This window comes from Spermophilus citellus (assembly GCF_964194105.1).
Source record: "Spermophilus citellus genome assembly, chromosome: 13".
Taxonomy (NCBI): Eukaryota; Metazoa; Chordata; class Mammalia; order Rodentia; family Sciuridae; genus Spermophilus; species Spermophilus citellus.
In genome coordinates, this window is record NC_138193.1 from 93,687,408 (window position 1) to 93,704,696 (window position 17,289).

At 53.4% G+C, this 17,289-nt stretch overlaps 1 protein-coding gene across 1 annotated transcript in view; it reads left to right on the plus strand.

Annotated features, from left to right (window-relative positions):
• The window catches only part of ALK (ALK receptor tyrosine kinase), a 671,348-nt gene that overhangs the window by 637,477 nt on the left and 16,582 nt on the right, over positions 1 to 17,289 (plus strand). Inside the window, exons 14-23 of the mRNA XM_081265286.1 lie at positions 241 to 372; positions 1,144 to 1,288; positions 2,672 to 2,854; positions 4,064 to 4,162; positions 4,661 to 4,813; positions 5,691 to 5,795; positions 7,895 to 8,081; positions 9,113 to 9,203; positions 9,311 to 9,375; positions 11,010 to 11,139. Of these exons, the coding sequence (XP_081121412.1) occupies positions 241 to 372; positions 1,144 to 1,288; positions 2,672 to 2,854; positions 4,064 to 4,162; positions 4,661 to 4,813; positions 5,691 to 5,795; positions 7,895 to 8,081; positions 9,113 to 9,203; positions 9,311 to 9,375; positions 11,010 to 11,139 (1,290 nt within the window). The remainder of the gene's footprint in view (positions 1 to 240; positions 373 to 1,143; positions 1,289 to 2,671; positions 2,855 to 4,063; positions 4,163 to 4,660; positions 4,814 to 5,690; positions 5,796 to 7,894; positions 8,082 to 9,112; positions 9,204 to 9,310; positions 9,376 to 11,009; positions 11,140 to 17,289) is intronic.

A 17,289-nucleotide genomic window follows, 5' to 3' on the forward strand; every position in this document is an offset into this window, starting at 1 on the left:
CAAAAACAACAAACCTCCTCCTTGCTCTCCCCACTCCTCATAGCATTTTGTATCTAAGCTTGTGCTCCTTCCCTACGTGGCCCAGAGTGAAATTTTTGTGTGTAGGTGTTTTTTCTACTCCACCCAACTGTAAGCTATTTAAGAAGGTTCAGATCCTGACGTTAAGCATCCGAGATTCGTCTGCTGGAAATGATGAACCCTGATTTGGGCACAAACCTAACATGCTTTTTGTTTCTACAGACAAACCAATTGATCCAGAAAGTCTGCATCGGGGAGAACAACGTGATCGAAGAAGAAATCCGCGTGAACAGAAGCGTGCACGAGTGGGCAGGAGGAGGAGGAGGTGGGGGGGGAGCCACCTACGTGTTTAAGGTAAGGTCCACTTGGCCAGATTTCCAAGACAGTGACTTCTGGGCCTCATGGGGTTGTCACCTCAGGACAGCACTGGGACAGAAAGTCCTGAGGTACTCTATCCCCCTAGAAAGATGAGGAGCTGAGACCTAAAGGAAAATGGGCCATGTCTGTCCCAGCTCTCCTCTTACTCATTGATCAGCTCAGGTTCACCAGTGCTTTGCGGCCCCACCTCAGGGCTCCAAGAAGGTCCTCTGCTCTCTTGGGCCAGCTGTCTGTCCTAAGGTAGACCTTTCAGACACCATCAGAGCCAGGCCAGAAGCTAAACTCTGGGAACTTCTGCCATGGGATGGTGAGGCTGAGGTTTGATCTTGAACGTGGGGTCAGAGCCAGAGATGCCAAAGAGTGGAGAGGAAGGGGAGAGAAGAGGGACCTGCTTCTAATCACCAGCACCCAGATGTCCAAGGCTAGTCTGAGAAGCTTCAGGAAAGGGACTGGGATAAGTGGCCTCCAAGATCCATTCCCAGTTCCAATATATATAATGTAACTATATACGACTATGCACCTTCACACGCGCACACACGCATGCACATTTATGTATACCCTTGATTTTGCTGCTCTGATAGATCCCCCACTGACACAAGAACTGTTGGGGCTCTCAAACCATCTCAGACCAAGAGGTCACCCTGATGCCCTGCAAACAGCCAGGTTTAAACACTTAACCAAGAGTGCGGGATCTCCAGAGTGGACGCCCTCTCAGTCTCTCAATCTCTGAATGTCTCCCCTGGCCAGATGAAGGATGGAGTGCCGGTGCCCCTGATCATTGCAGCCGGTGGTGGCGGCAGGGCCTATGGGGCCAAGACAGACACATTCCACCCAGAGAGACTGGAGAATAACTCCTCAGTTCTAGGGCTGAACGGCAATTCCGGAGCCGCAGGTAAAGCCCCCAAGCCCACCCCCAGAAATCTCCCACAGGCTTCAGCTCACCAGGCTGCCGTTAGGCACCTAGAGGCACAGTAGTCACGGGCCCCTGACATGCTGGGAGCTCTGGCTACTGGTGCCAGTAGCAAGCAAGGGAAGGCAGATAGTACCCAGGGCCGTAACTGCTACTCTGGCCAGCCATGGAGTTCCCAGCACTAACCTTCCTTCCCCACAGCCCGCCCCAGGCCTCCATTCAGCTCTGCTGACCCCCTGCAGAGCCAAGCTTGTGGCTGATATCAGCTTCATTTTCTAACCCTGGCTCCTCTTTCTAGCCACAGTCAGCTCTATCTGAAGCTCCCTCACCTACACGGCCCTCTGCTGCCCCCTCTGGGTAGGGAGAACCTCAACCTAGAGTTCTTCCCCAGGCGTTGGCTCTTCCGGCCCAGCAGACACATACCTTGCTGATTCTGTTCTTTCTGCATGAGTCTCCAGGCCCTGCCACCCTCACCTACTGGGCTCTTGGGGAGTAGAAATCCTATTGAAATGCCATTGGAGGAACAATTAGGGACTTGGATTGTCAAAGACCAGCAGGAGAGATTTGTTGTGGTCAACTTGGGCCACATCCAACCTCAGCTCTGTAGGTTAATTTCCTTTGCAGCTGCTTAAAGCAGCCCCAGGGGTTAGCTCTAAGGACCATTGTCATGGGAGTGTTACCCCCTCCCCCTGCCTTCTCTGCTCCCGGCTTTGGAATGGCTAAAGCAGAGTGAGCCATGGCATGAGGCCACCTGCGCACATGCCTGTCAAACCCCCAACAATCCCAACATTTGGTGGTCGGTGGTGCATTTCACGCCCCCACTCTCTCCACTAAGCTTAGCATCAACCCCATGGGGTGGGTCTTATTATCCCCAAGTTACAGGTAAGGAAACTGAGGCTCAGAAAGAAACTCATGCCCAGAGTTTCACAGCCTGCAAACAATAAAGCTCCTGGGGCTGTCTGGTGCCTAGTCCAGGATCCCCACAAGAAACTTTAATGCAGTGACCTCTGCAGGCCTCTGACACTTGACTGAGACCAGGGTGAGAAGCAGTTAATGAAAGGAAGCTGTGGTGCCTCCGGATTGGGAGAGAGTTGTCTGGCTGCCTGTCCTGTTTCCACAATCCCTAAGCACACTCCCTGCTTCTGAGCCAGAGAGGCCTGAGAGGAAGCAAAGCAACCAGGCAAATCCTCTAAGTATAAACTGTGGCCATTGGTCTTCCTAGCCCAATGGCACTCTCCTGGTTTTCCAGCTGTAGAATCTGGAGCCCTCAGGTCCCACTGAAGTCACCCCGGAACTGGAGCTGGCGGAGTGCCCCTCAAAGCACCAGCATCCTTAGGAGGCCTTCTCTCTCTCTCTCCCCTGCAGGTGGTGGAGGTGGCTGGAAAGATAACACTTCCTTGCTCTGGGCCGGAAAGTCTTTGCTGGAGGGCGCCACTGGAGGACATGCCTGCCCCCAGGCCATGAAGAAGTGGGGGTGGGAGACAAGAGGGGGTTTCGGAGGGGGTGGAGGGGGGTGCTCCTCAGGTGGAGGAGGCGGAGGATATATAGGTAAAGATGATTCGTGTTCAAGGTGTCACTCCCTCCCCCACGTAGTCCTAGGCACCTCCCCTCCCTTTCCTGTCCCGGCCCTCCCTCCCCCCTGCCCTCCCCAGTGTGGCCTGTGATGTAACTGCACGCTCCCCCGAGCCCAGCAGGGCCAGCCAGAGGCAGGGTGTTGGCTTTCGAGCTAGCACCCTGCCTGCAGGCTTCCTTGGCAACAGCATCAAGATCCCAGGTGATCTTCCATCTCCCCCAAAGCCAAAGACAGGAGGCTTTGGCTTCCCCCACTATTCTCCGAGCCACTGCAAGGACTCTCTGGCCTGAGAACCTTGGAGGCCAGACCCCCCCAGGTCCATGCCTTCCTTTGAGTGGCCTGGCCAAACCAGCTCCTTAAGGGACTCCTTTGTGGATTCACTGGCTCCTCACTCTGTCCCCTGCCCAGCCCACAGTGGCCAAAAGAGCACTGTTCCCCGTGCCCATGGCGCTCCTCCTGAGGGCCACTGCAGGTAGCCCCCGCCCAACACTCCAGCAAGCAGCCACTGACCCCAGCTGCCTTCAAAAGAGCCTTCTGAAGTTGAGGCTGGAAGACGCTGGCTGCCCCCCCCCCCAGATTAGGACACACTGCATGCCTGCCCCGTGCCGTTCATGTCTGTGTTTGCTTTCATGCTCTGTATGAGATGCTCGTGTTAACCACACGCTCTTTTCCAAGCCAAGGGTGGGTGGGAGGAGCCCTGGCGGGGGAGCCCCAAGATAACCCAGCCCCAGATGAAAGGAGGGACAGGAGCCTGAAGGCACAGGGGCTCAGCTCCCCCCATGCCCCAGCCCTGACCCAATGGGACTGGAGAGCAAGTCCCCACCTCAGTGCTGTCGTCCTGGTTGGCCCTGAAAGAGGCCCCAACCAGCCTGGAAAGACTCAAGTGTTTCGGACTCTTGCTCACACCAATGGCTTCCTGGTGGGGCCTCAGCCGAGTGGTAGACCCCCCTGTAGAGCTGGCCCCAACCTGGAGGAGAAAGTGGCCCAGACACCCAGCATCTACTGAGCCAAGTCCCAAGCACAGCCTCTGTGACCTGAACCTCCCTTCCCTCCCCACCCCCCTGCCCCTGAGGCCTCCCATGACCCCAGGCTTTGGCCAGAGCTGCATGCCCCGCTGATGCGCATGTGTGTTGAGATTTTGGCGCCCACCTCTCTGTGTTCAACTCTTTTCTGGTTTGCCACAGGTGGCAATGCGGCCTCAAACAATGACCCTGAAATGGATGGGGAAGATGGGGTTTCTTTTATCAGTCCACTGGGCATCTTATACACCCCAGCTTTAAAAGGTACCCTCTGCCAGGTGGTGGAACAAATTTCCTGGGGCCAGTTGTCCCACCAAGCTAAAACCTCAAGGTTCCTGACACATGTCCAGGATACAAAGACACAATTGTGGGTCCCTTGCAGGCAGGTCTTCCTAGGCTCTTCTCGCTGAGTTTTCTGGAAGTCAGGATTTAACATGGACATAGAGGCACCATATTACCAGGCTGGCTGGTCCTAGAAATGCAGCAGTAGCCGGCACACGGGTACCTGCCCACCTAAGGGCCCTGTGTGTGGAATTTCCCATCAACACACAAAATGCTCACATCCTCTATCTGAGATGCACTCATCAGATGTGTGGGGAAGCTTCCCTCCACAGAGATGTGCTTCCAGTGGCAGGAGGACCTGGGAACAGGGACCAGAGACCCCACAGTGAGCAGCTGGAGATAAAGTGCAAAGGCAGGAAACGGGGAGCCGGGTGGTCTTCACAGGCTCAGCCCAATCTGACCCTCCCCCCTTGTCACCAGTGATGGAGGGCCACGGGGAAGTGAATATTAAGCATTACCTAAACTGCAGTCACTGTGAGGTAGACGAATGTCACATGGACCCCGAGAGCCACAAGGTCATCTGCTTCTGTGACCATGGGACAGTGCTGGCTGAAGACGGCGTCTCCTGCATTGGTAAGGGGACAGGATGGACAGGGGAAGAGAACTGGACCTTGAGCACTTGCTTTCCATGGTTTGGGGACACACCGACTCAATTTTGTAAGCACCCTGTCCCTCGACTGCCAGTGCTGTGGTGACCAGCAGAGGGACCTTATGGGAAAATGGGCTGTAGCCCCTGAAGGAGTCTGAAAGTCATCTAGTTTGATCCCTCGCTTGGGACCTCTCCACAAAGGGGTCATCCGTGTTCAACTCACCACGGCCTTTCAGGTGTAGGTGTGAACACAGGACTTCTTTTTCCTTTCAATCATCTCCAGATTAAATGTTCTGTTTGTTTTGATCATACAGATTCAATTGTGTGCCCCGTCCCTCCCCTGCTGTCCCTCACCTGCATGTGTTCCTGGTGCCATCGCCCCTCCAGAGTTGTGACCCTATAGGGCCAGATGCCTCCGTGTGGGCTGGCCAGCAGGGGGAGCCTGGGATCCTCCTGGACTTGTACTGGGCCCGAGGGTGTCACTGAGGACTGTCTACTGTTGGTTCTTACCCAGGGCGGAGTCCCCTCAGGTCCTCAAATCTCTTCTGCATCCACTTCCCTTTCTCCTTCCTCTTCCTCCTACACTGGGACAGTGGATGTTTTGGACCAACACCCAGAATTTGATACTCATTCCTGTTCAAGTTTCCCTCCACCCAAAAGCTACGGTTGGCCTGTAAATCCAGGATGTGCCTGCGTTGTACCAGTGGTCCCCCCCACCCCACCCCCAAAAAAAAGAAGGTGTGACAGGATGAAAAGCACCAGTTGGCTTTTGTCCCAGCTCGGGAGGATATCTGTGACTTGAGGCCAACTCAGAGGAGAAGCAGTGCCATTGTCAATGCCCCCTTGGGACCTGTCTTCCAGTGTCACCTACCCCGGAGCCCCACCTGCCACTCTCGCTGATCCTCTCCGTTGTGACCTCTGCCCTGGTGGCCGCCCTTGTCCTGGCTTTCTCCGGCATCATGATTGGTGAGTGTGTCAGAGCCTTGGGGCTTCTAATCGCAGTAGGCAGGGCGGCAGAGGTGAATGTGTCTCAGGCCATGCAGCAGACACCAAGGTGTCACTCTGTCCCACTAGTCCCTGTACACCCTGGTTTTACACCCGTCAGCTACCCCCTTAGTGGTGAGGAAAGCAGCCCTGGTCAAGCCAGAAAAGAAACCCCCGGCCCCTCCACCCACCAGAGGGGCAGTTCCCTAAGGAGACACCGACCCTTACTCTTAGCCCCAAGTGTGGCCTCCTGACTGCTCAAGGGGATGAGGGGTACTCCTCAGCAGCCACCCTGCAGGGGCTGACGCACTCCCTCCGCCCCCAGACGTGGCCCTCAGCTCTTATGTGCTTCGGCAGGTGCAGGACCCATCTGGCCCACTCCCCAGGCCCTCCCACCCAAGCAGAGGGAACAGGAAGCTGGTTTCCAGGGATTTCCCCACTTGGCCAAGGTGAGCTGACCTGAGGCCCCAGAGCTCAGCTTGGATCCAGCTGAACACAGCAGGATCCAGCTCGGCCTACTGCTGGCAGCTGGATGCCCAGGGCAGATGGACAGGGACAAGAAGACAGGCCAAGGAAAGACCGCTGGCAGTATCCGCAGGCCTGCCCCCTCAGGGCGAGAGAGGCTGTGGATGGACAGGGAGATGGCAGCCCATGTTGTGTCCCCATATGGTGCCATCCTTCAAAAGGACAGGAGAATAAGAGAGAACACACCTTGCACACTTACTGTGTGCCTAGCAATTTGAGCATTTCATAAAACTAAATATGACAAGGGGACTCTGAGTTGCTCCTGAAGAAAACGGGGGGGGGGGGGGACAGCACTGCCCTCTCCCTGTCTGACCCCTCCTTCACTCTCCACCTCATTCCACTCACTCCTGGTGTCAGCCTTTTTAACTCCCCACACCCTCCTGTTCCCCCATGGGTCCCTTCACGTTCCTTGTCCTCCGTGTACAAGGCACAGCCTCTCTTTTTTCCCTTCCCCATCAAGAAAAGAAAAATCCTATGCTCATATGCTCATGGCTGGTGCATTTCCTGGCAGAGGGGACTGAGCACATCACAGCTGACCACGGGCAGCACTTGCCGAGCCAATAAGTGGTGGGGCTGGGCAGTACCAGCAGAATCTGCTCTAAATCGATGGTCTCTCTGCCTCCCGGGAGTTAGCCTTAGCGAGCATCTGCAGAGACCGAGGTGACACAATCACGCCACTCTCATGGCAGAGCGCTTTAGAATTCTTTGAAACCACTTTATGATAGTGAATGCATTTCATTATGACAACCCTAGGGGTGGGGCATCGGGGGATTTGGGAAACAGGGAGGAATTACTGTCCAGAGAAAGACAGCCAGGTCCAGAGAGGTCAAGTGGCCAGGTCAGCCTCACTCAGCTCCTAACTGGTCTTCAGACCCCAGTTCAGTGACTTTTCACCATGTGGCTCTTCTCCATCCATGTGACCTGCCAGTTCTTAGGGCCATGGGGCACACGGCTGACCAAGTCCACAGCCACTGCCCATCCCCAGCTGTGTGCGCATGGAGGCCACCTCACCCCGCAACTGAGCACCTTAGAAGTGCAATGGCAAGCCCAGTTCTGGGACACCTGGGACTTTTCTGTGGACCCAGCTGGGCCTCAAAACTCCCCAAGGGCTTCACCAGAATGACCTTAGACTGCTTGTCCTCTAGGGTGCTCCTACCCAAGCTTCTCGCCTCTCCTTCACATGGGGTCAGACTTGCAGCATGGTCTGCTGGCCCTCAGCCTTCAGCTCCTTCGCCCTTTCCCTTCACATAAAATCCCAGCATATCCAGTTTTACCTTGGGACCCAGACTAACATAAATCTGCCCCTGTATGGCTGATAGAATCCTTTCCATTTATGCAATTTTAAGCTTCACGTGTGCTTTAAATGATGTTTAATTAAAGGGACACTCTTATAAGTATAATTGTTTTGTTACTGTTCGTGAGATAGAAAAGTTTAGAGCTCAGGGGAGGACATGGAACTCCTGGAATGCTTCCTGGAGGAGGGGGTCCATGCTGGGCTTCAATGGCCAGGGCTCCTGGTCCAGGCCGCATTTCAACTGGCTTCCTTTTGTCTGCAGTGTACCGCCGCAAGCACCAGGAGCTGCAAGCCATGCAGATGGAGCTGCAGAGCCCTGAGTACAAGCTGAGCAAGCTCCGCACCTCCACCATCATGACCGACTACAACCCCAACTACTGCTTTGCCGGCAAGACCTCCTCCATCAGTGACCTGAAAGAAGTGCCCCGGAAAAACATCTCCCTCATTCGGTGGGTTGGGGGGTGTCTAGGGAGTGGGATGTCATCGCAGCACCATGGATTCCTCTAGCCTCAGCAAAGCATTCCTGGTGGTACCCCCAGCCCCCCAAAGAGACAGGCTGAATGTCCAGGGGTTTGTTGACACCCTATGTATTTATGGAGTTCATGCAATGACAGGAAGAATCTATGGGAAGAACCAGGGTTCTCTTCAAATTCCATTTGAGCACCCCTCCCAGAGGACCCCTGGTCCCTTACCCCTCTCTGGGGCAGAATGGCCCTCCTCTGAGCATCCTGAGCACCCTGTCCATCCCTGTCATGCATTACAACAGACCCCAGCAAGTATCTGACAGTGATCTGTCACTGTCCCAGGAAATGGGAGCCTCTTCCAGCCCAGAGCCATGTCTTACTCACCTCTGTGTCCCTGAAAATACCAGAGACTCCTTTACTATCACTGAATGAATAAACATTTGAACATCATGATAAATCCTGGTTCAAACCCACACTGGTCCGTTGGCAATTGGTTATTGCCAATAGCACAGTACCACAGGCTGAGTGAGTTATAAACCAAAGAGTTATTTTGGCTCAGAGTTCTGGACATCTGAGGTCTAGGGCCACATTTGGTGATGTCCTACTTACTGGCAGACGCAGTGCTGGACATCGCAGGACAGGGAGAGTGTGTGCACCTTCTGGACTCTCCTTTAATGCTACCAGGGTTCGATCCTGGGGGCTCCACCCTAATGACCTTATGTAACCCTCCTCACCTCCCACAGGCCCCACCTTTAATCATGATAGCTGGGTGAGTTTCCACCCTCTGGTACCTGGCAATGGGGGACACACTCAAGCCATATCCAGACCGTAGCAGAACCCTTCTTACCAGATTCAAATAAAGACTAGAGGCCCAGGATCACAGAGCGAAGCCAGGGCTGAGTGTGTATGTCAGCCCTAGCCTCTCATGTGTGTCCACTAAATGTGACCCTTGGACTCGGGGGCCCCAGCTGCCTCTGTACTGTGGCCCACTTAAAATCTTTCTTCTCTTTGAACAGGGGCCTGGGCCATGGTGCATTTGGGGAGGTCTATGAAGGCCAGGTGTCTGGAATGCCCAATGACCCGAGCCCCCTGCAGGTGGCTGTGAAGGTAAGAGGTGGCTCCCTATTGGACTGACCTTGGCCTGTGGTCTCTGTAGGCTACAGCTCTCAGCTCACAGCCTCCTCCCTCTTCCCACCCTCCCCTTCTGTGCCCAGACGCTGCCGGAGGTGTGTTCGGAACAGGATGAACTGGACTTCCTCATGGAGGCCCTGATCATCAGGTAAAGCCACAGAGGGGCCCCCAGCCTGCCTCCCCCTGCCTCCAACAACGTGAGAGGCTTCTACAAACTTCTCCAAGGGAAAGGTCCCCAGCATGTCCCCTCCTCCCAAGGGAAAACTTTCTAGTGTTATTGATACTTCTTCCTAGAGTGTACAGCCCCAGGGGTTGTCTCAAAAATCATCTCTGTGGCCTGATAATCCAACTGCTACAATTCTGCCTGCAGCCGCATCCCTGGGGTCCTCCATTGGTTCTTATTTCCCCCACTTCTTCTGAAGAAATAGAGATTGTGAGGTTTTGACCGTAGGAGATATAATCTCCCCCCAAGTGATTCTTCTGGAACCAAAGCCCTTTTCCCATCCAGCTCATGGATCTAGTATGAAGGAATCACACCCCTAATGTGATAGAAGAACACCCACCCTGGGTCCACGATGGCACAACTGTGTCTCAGCCCCTGGACTCAGCCCCCTGAGGCTCTGGGCCTGGATGTCAGCTGGGGTCTCAGCACTCAGCTCCTGAGGCATCTTCTCTGGCAGCAGCTCCTCTGAAAAGAGGCAGAAGTTTGAACTTGATCTGCTGGGGGCTCACAGCCTCCCGTGGCTTAGAGAAGCCTCTACACATCCTGACAGATGGGGTGGCCTGGGACTTCCCTGTGGTGGATGGTGGCCAGAATCAAGACAGAGCAGTGGGAAGGAGGGGCTGGTGGGCCCCGGGAAGACACGCAGTAAAGGCATGTCTTACTGAACTATTGAATAAAATTGAAAAGTATGAGATCACTTGGAAGGAGAACCAATCTCACTGCTTGGTGATAGTGTAGTCACCCATTCTCACAAGTGTGTGTGTGTGGGGGGGGTGCACATGTGTCCCCGCCCATGTTGACTTCCCTAGCCCCACTCCTGTGTATCTTACCAGGATGATGGGAACAAGAAAACCAAATCTCAAGGCCTCTTGTCCCAACTCAGTCCCTTTCCTTCCCGTGAGGAATCCACAGGACACAGCATGGACCCCTGGCTCTAGTTCACATGCTATCACCTGACAGGTCTCATACAATCCTCTAAGAAGCCAGTCCTTCAATTTATTTTATTTTATTTTATTTTATACTGGGGATTGAACCCAGAGGTACTTTACCACCAAGCCACATCCCCAGCACCCTCTCCTTTTATTTATTTATTTATTTATTCATTCATTCATTTATTCATTCATTTTTGGGCCAGGATCTTGCTAAGTTGCTTAGGGTCTTGCTAAATTTCCTAGGCTGAGCTTGAATTTATAATCCTCCTGCCTGGGATTACAGGTGTGTGCCACTGCACCCAGCAGCTCCTTCAGCTTTTGCCTGACACCTTCCTTAGAGAACTCCACAGGAATTTGTTCATCTGAGAAAGACACTACCCTGCTCCCCCCAACACACACATGCATTCTCATCCCAGGGCCTGGGCAACATCCTCTCACTCCAACAAAATTCTCTCCTACAAATTAAACTGCGGGCAGGCTGGCCTCTTCTTCCCCGCTTCCCTGCAGGGGACCCTGCTGCCATCCCCTACAGGACAGTGCCTACACAATGTGGCTGCTGAAAGCTTCTCACTCAAGATTGTCCTAGACTCAGCCAGTTAAATTTGGTTGCACCCCTCTGCTCCACAGCAAATTCAACCACCAGAACATTGTGCGCTGTATCGGGGTGAGTCTTCAAGCCCTGCCACGATTTATCCTGCTGGAGCTCATGGCAGGAGGAGACCTCAAGTCCTTCCTGCGGGAGACACGCCCTCGTCCGGTGAGTGAGGTCTTCCATCTGCTGGTTGAGTGGAGGAGAGGAGCAGGATCGGGGGAGCAAGAGTGGGCAGCCTGGGAAGCAGCATGCTGGGCGGGGCCCTGGGAGTCAGCCTTGGGCTTGGACAGTAGGGTCTGGCTGGGACACAATGGACAGAATGGGAACAAAGGCTGAGCCTGAGCCCAAGCCCTAGAAATTTGTGCAGGACTTCACAGTGGATCTTGAAGGTTGGCTCCCTTCTTACGGCCTATGATGCTGGAACATCAACCCCAATACAAACTCAGAGGGGGACTTTGGTGCCAGCTGCATCACTAACACAACAGACTGGCCTGGGACAGGCCATTCCCATCCATTTATTCCAAACCCACTGACATCACCTCTCATATAGGGAAAATAATAGCCAATCTCCTGTAGTAATAGTTTTACTACAAAAACAAAGTGCTGAAATATTTAGGAAGGTGCTGCAGGTCACAGGTAAGGGGAGAGAGCTTGGGACGTACAGAACCTGGAGGGGTCCAGGAAGCCCCAGCTCCAGCCCTGTGTGACCATCGGATGCCATACGTCCACCAGACACCCCTGGCATAGTCAACACAGGTGAAACCCGAGGGTCAGACTCACACAGCTCAGAGGTCTGAAATGATAAAATGCAGCACTGCCCCTGTCCCCAAGTGAAGCTCCTGTCTCTGCTGGGCCTCCAAGAGGCGCTGGTCACTCCTAGCTGGAGCAGAGCACATACAGGGTTAGGATCTGAGCTTCCTCAAGGAGCCAGCACAAGAAAGACTATCACCGTGAGAACAGAGCCACCCTCTCCACCCCAGGAAAGCAGAGAAAGACTGGCATCCACACTGCTGCAGAAGACCCTGAGTGGCCACATGGCTCACAGGTGCTGAGAGCCACAGCCCAGTCGGAATGGCCCCTGGCATTTTGCCAATAGTATTGGTTGAGAGGCGAGCCATTAAGATGATGCTGGATTGATTCAATTGTATATTAGACCTTTAGTGTCTGCCTAGGCCTGCTACTTTGGAGTTCTCACGGGGATTCCTGGAGAGTTCGAATTGGTTGGGGAAGTGCCGGAGGAGGGATTTCCGGTTGGTTCCTGGAGGAGCCACATGGGTGGTGTTCGGGAGAGTTCCCGGGGAGCGTGTGTAGAGTGTGATGGTAGAGTTCAGAAATAAAGTTTGTTCCTGCTCAAGTGGCTCGTGATTTGTGCCAGCCAGACTGCGGCACACAGGGACTTAAAGTGGGTGGCAGAAACCCTGGGGGTCACAGTGCTTCACATCCCATCAGGTTCGATTTTAAATACCTCTGCCTTAGGAACCTGGGTACTGTCTCTACAGGCCCCTGGGGGACCCAGGGGGCATCCAAGAAGGATCCAATCTTAGTCCCGGAAAAGATGGGGTGCATGCAGGAGAAAGAGGGGGTGGGGAGGACCAACCCATCTCCTAGGAGCCCTCCTCAGCACAACCATCTTCATCATGGCTCCCACCCCGTGAAGGGGACAGCGCAGGTCTCATCTCCATCTTACAGATGAGAACACTGCGTCCCAGAGAGGTTGTTGACTTCCAAGACCATCCAGGAAGTAGAAAAGCTGGAACGAGAGCTCAGGGCTGGGACTCCAGGCTCGGGGCTCTCTCTCTCCAGCCCCCCATGCTGTTTATCTGAGTGGTCCTCTGGGAAGCTGTGAGAGGCAACCCTGCCGGCCATCTGGGGTTTCTGCCAAGGTGCCAGCTTCTCTGGCTTGCCACCGCCACCCAGCCAGACAGAGCCCTCAGTCCTCACGCCCTGAGATTCTCAACAGAGCTGCTGGCAGAGGTCTCATGGGGACGAGTGGCGTCACACTTTGGGAAGAGGCACAGGTCTGGTTTTCCTAGTGGATGTGACTGAGATTCAGAAAGCACAGAGAGGAGAGAGACCTCCTTGGAGGGGGAGGCTGGGAACCCATCACTTCTCAAGTCTGAGGACCTTGGGGTGGAAGGGGCAGGAGCGGGGAGAGGGGCTTTTCTATCTCCTACAAACAAAGGTGGCTCTCTCCTTGGAGGATACGGATGGTTTAGGATTTAAACATGATCCAAAGAACAAAGCACCAGCAAGAAAAGGCACGGCCCCCAGAGCACGACCCTCAGGCAGGTCAGAGCAGGGACCTGCTGCCCAGTTCCAACCTCCAGCAGCAGGCACTGCCCGGAGGATGCCCGTGATGGGGATGACTCCACTCTTGAGAGAGCAGTTTCTCAGGGTCACCAAACCCACTGCTTTGTTATTATCAGTGCATTATAATGCATCAGGCTTCACCTGCTGCAGCTCAGCCTTCCAAAGCAGCCTGGGCCAATATGTTTGTGACAACCCTTCCCCCAGGGGGTCAGGGATTTGTTGGGCTCCCAAGGGACTGCAAGTAGCAACTTAGAAACATGAACATTAGGGGAGAAAGGAACATCATTTCTAGGGGGCAGACGGGGCTAATACCAGTACATCCTCCACAGAAGCAAGGTGGCCAGGGGACATTGGGGCAGAGAAACACATTCCCTAGAGAGGGGTGGGTAGAGCTGCACCCCCAGGTTCTTGACTGGCTTGAAGCCCTGAATTCCACAGGATTCACTTGTATGACTCACTCTGAGACCCTGCTGGTGGTGGGGGGGTGGGGGGGGGTCCTGATGATCTCTGTGTGCAGGGACCAAGCTTAAGGGCAGACTCAGACAAGGGCACTGGCCCCGGGGCTCTGCAGTTGCATAGAACTTATATCAGGATCAGAGGCCCTTAGAAATGGTCGAAGGGGCTCTGACCTCAGATACAAATGTAGACATGGAGTGACAGATGTACAAACATGATGGATAGACCAGCCATGTCTGCCATGGAAATGAAATTAACAGTACAGATGAAAATGTTGCTTGAACCTATGTCCCCACCTCTCCAAGAACAAAGGTTTCTATTTAATGTCAAAAAAACCTTTGTGCAGAACCAATATTTGTTCAGCAAATATTTATTGGGGCTTTACTGTATGCCAGATATAGCTAATAACTGTCTTTTAGTATCCATTGATTCTGTGATGATAAAAGCCACGAGAAAGTTAGTGATTTTTTAAAATATATACCAGCAGGGATTGAACCCAGGGTTACTTAACCACTGAGCTACACCCCCAGCCCCTTTTTTTATGTTTTATTTTAAGTTGCCCAGAATGGCCTTGAACTTGCAATTCTGCCTCAGCCTCCCGAGTCACTGGGATTCCGGCCTGTGCTATGCAACCCAGCCCAGTGAATGCCCTTATTGAAGGTGTAGGTTGTCAACCACAATAGGGTCTGTATCTTTTGGGATCATGGTTACACTTACAGGTAATGGCTCCATACAAGTCACTCAGTGCACAGCTGACTTCTTGGGTCCTACTGTTGCGGGGTGAGAACTTCTGATAGGGACCATGCTCGGGTTTAAATCTTTGGCTCTGGCTTGGACAATATCAATGCTGACTCCAAGCAAGCCGGGTCCCCTGGTGGCGAGGAAGAGTTGGTCCCCATCAGGAGGCAGGAATCATGAGGGCCCACGAGCACAAACTTCTCATCAGCTTTAAAACTTGCTTTGTATCTTTGGGGTTCCCTGTCTACATTCTTTGCTGCTTTTGTCTCCCCCATTCATCTTTATATGTGTCAATTTTAAAATACACCCCATTCTGGTTTTCACTTGGTAGATTTCCTTCCCCATGTCTTGTGATCCTCCATCTAAGTAGTAAAATGAGACAGGCAGGAGTGTGGCTCAGTGGTGGAGTGCTCACCTAGCACTGCCCAAGGCCCTGGGGTCAGTCCTCAGACACCCCCCCCAAAAAAAGGAGGAGAGATACTAATATTTGTGTATCTTTTATTAGTATATGTTATCTTTTAGGAGAAGCCCCTCCTGTAACACTGAAGAAACCAGTCCTGCTTCCTCACCTAGAAAAAAGGGCTATCCACCTAGATGGTGTTCCTAAAAGGAATACCGGTACCTGGCAGAGCCACACACTCACCCACACAAGACTTCTGGAGTCCAAAAGACTTTCAAAGCCACAACATAAAGACTGATCATTCATGTCACCAAGACACCTACCTGGCCAGGGATTCCCATGTCTATTTCATCTTCCAATTCCGACCCACAATTCTCCTTTGGGAAATCCCAGACCAGATCCTCACTGAGCCCCACAGCATCTGTCCACAGGTGTCCTGTGAGAAGACCATCTGGTGGCCAAAGAAGTGCCACCATCCACAGGCAGATGACAGGCAAAATCCTGATTCCCACTCCTCTGCCCCAGCCGAACACCAGGTACACCGGCTGGCTTTGCTCCACACTGGCTAGTTTAGGGGTCGATTTTCCCACAGTGTCACATGTCCCCCTATCCCCCCATGCACACCACACACGTGCACACCCAGAACATGTGCAGCACACCCATATGTATGCACAAACCACACACACGCACACCTCCCCACAGGTCGCTGTGCCCGCTGCTTAGTGAGGCAGGTGGTTGCTCTGAGCAGGGGAAGGCCGAGAGCCCCAGCAAACCTGGCCCTGCCCTGAGGCATGGTGCTCTGTAGTCCCCGCAGGCCTCTGAGACATCAGTGACCCTGGATCCTGAGTGACAGAGGCTCTGCTTCCTCCAGGCTCCCCCTCAGCTGGGACCAGGTCCTCCTTTCGTGGGCACAATTCTCCTGAGGAGAGAAAAGATATTTCTAATCCTATAGTGAGGGCTATGTCATGGAGATACGCGGCTTTTCTTGTCCCCAGGAAGTCGCGCTGTCTCTCACAGTGCCCCATACATCAGGCCCAGTGAAGACCCTGAAGGAGCCAAACACTGGAGGGACTCCTGAGCCTCCCCGCTGCCGCCTAGGAACTGCAGGCCCCATGAGGAGTCCCTCTGTGCCTCTGGGTGGCCCTCCTGGCAATCCACAGCACCAGGCCTTGTCAGAGATGGGGAACCTGCTCAGAAATAGGCTGAGCAAAGGGCCCCAGATCTTATGGCTACTAAGGGATAACAGGGGGGTGAAGCCCAGGTCAGCTTGACTGACCGCTGCTCTATGATGTTCTGTGTTTGTGTGCGGTGTTGTAGTCTATGCTCAGGGTATTGTGCTCTGTGTTCACATATCCTCCATCCATCCTTCAGCAGTCTTTTTTTTTTTTTTTTGAGAAGCTCAATTTTAACTACTTAAATCCTGCTGCCCCCAACTCAGATTCTTAAAGCCCAGCTCTGGGAAGTTTGGGTTCTACCTTAATGCTCTGAGACCTGGAGTGATCACTTAACCTCTCTGAGCCCTTGGCATCCTCACCTTAAATATGGAGCTAGCCTTCTCTACATACCACACTGTCCATTGCATCAAAGGGGAGCTTCTCCACAGACTTTCATGCAAGGCAGCAGCAGAGGATCTGCCCTCCTACATTGTCTGCCCCAGGAAGCAGAGCCTAGAGAAGCAGGACTCTCTCCTGCCTCCTCCAGACCAAGCCACAGCTGTGTGGAGCCCTGGGAGGCCTGACCAGGGACAAAGAAAGCCTCTTCAGGCAGACCTGGGTGACACTACTACTATATGGTAGGTGACTTCCCTCTGGGTTCCTCAGAACTAAAGAGCACGGTTCTTGTCCTACCCTTGAGCATTCAATGCAGCCAAAGGTAAAAGGCCTCTGAGTCTCTTAGGAGGAACAAAATAGAACAACAAGCAGAAATTTCCTGTAGGGAGTTTGCCCATATGACCCAGAGTCACCAGCTTCTACCTCTCTGGGGCTGAAACAATCCAACACAGTGCTAAAAGGGTATATTAGTCAGCTTCCTGTTACTATAATGAAACACCTAAGGCAATTAACTTACATAGAGAAAAGGGTCATTTTTGGATCATGGTTCTGGAAGTTCTAGTCCAAGGTCGGATGGTCCGATTGCTTTGGGTCTCTGAGACAGGCATCATGGAAGTGCATGGTAGAGCAAACCACTTATATCCTGAGGCAGGAAACAGAAATAGACTAGAGACTAGGGTCCCACAATCCTCTTCACAGGCACACTTCAGTGACCCAAGGACATCCCTCTAGGCCCACTCTGTTTCCAATACCACACCCTGTTGACCAAGCCCTTACCACATGGATCTTTGGCAGACACTCATCCAAACCACACCAGGGGATTGGATTTGATGGCCCACCTACACTTCTTGCATAAAACAT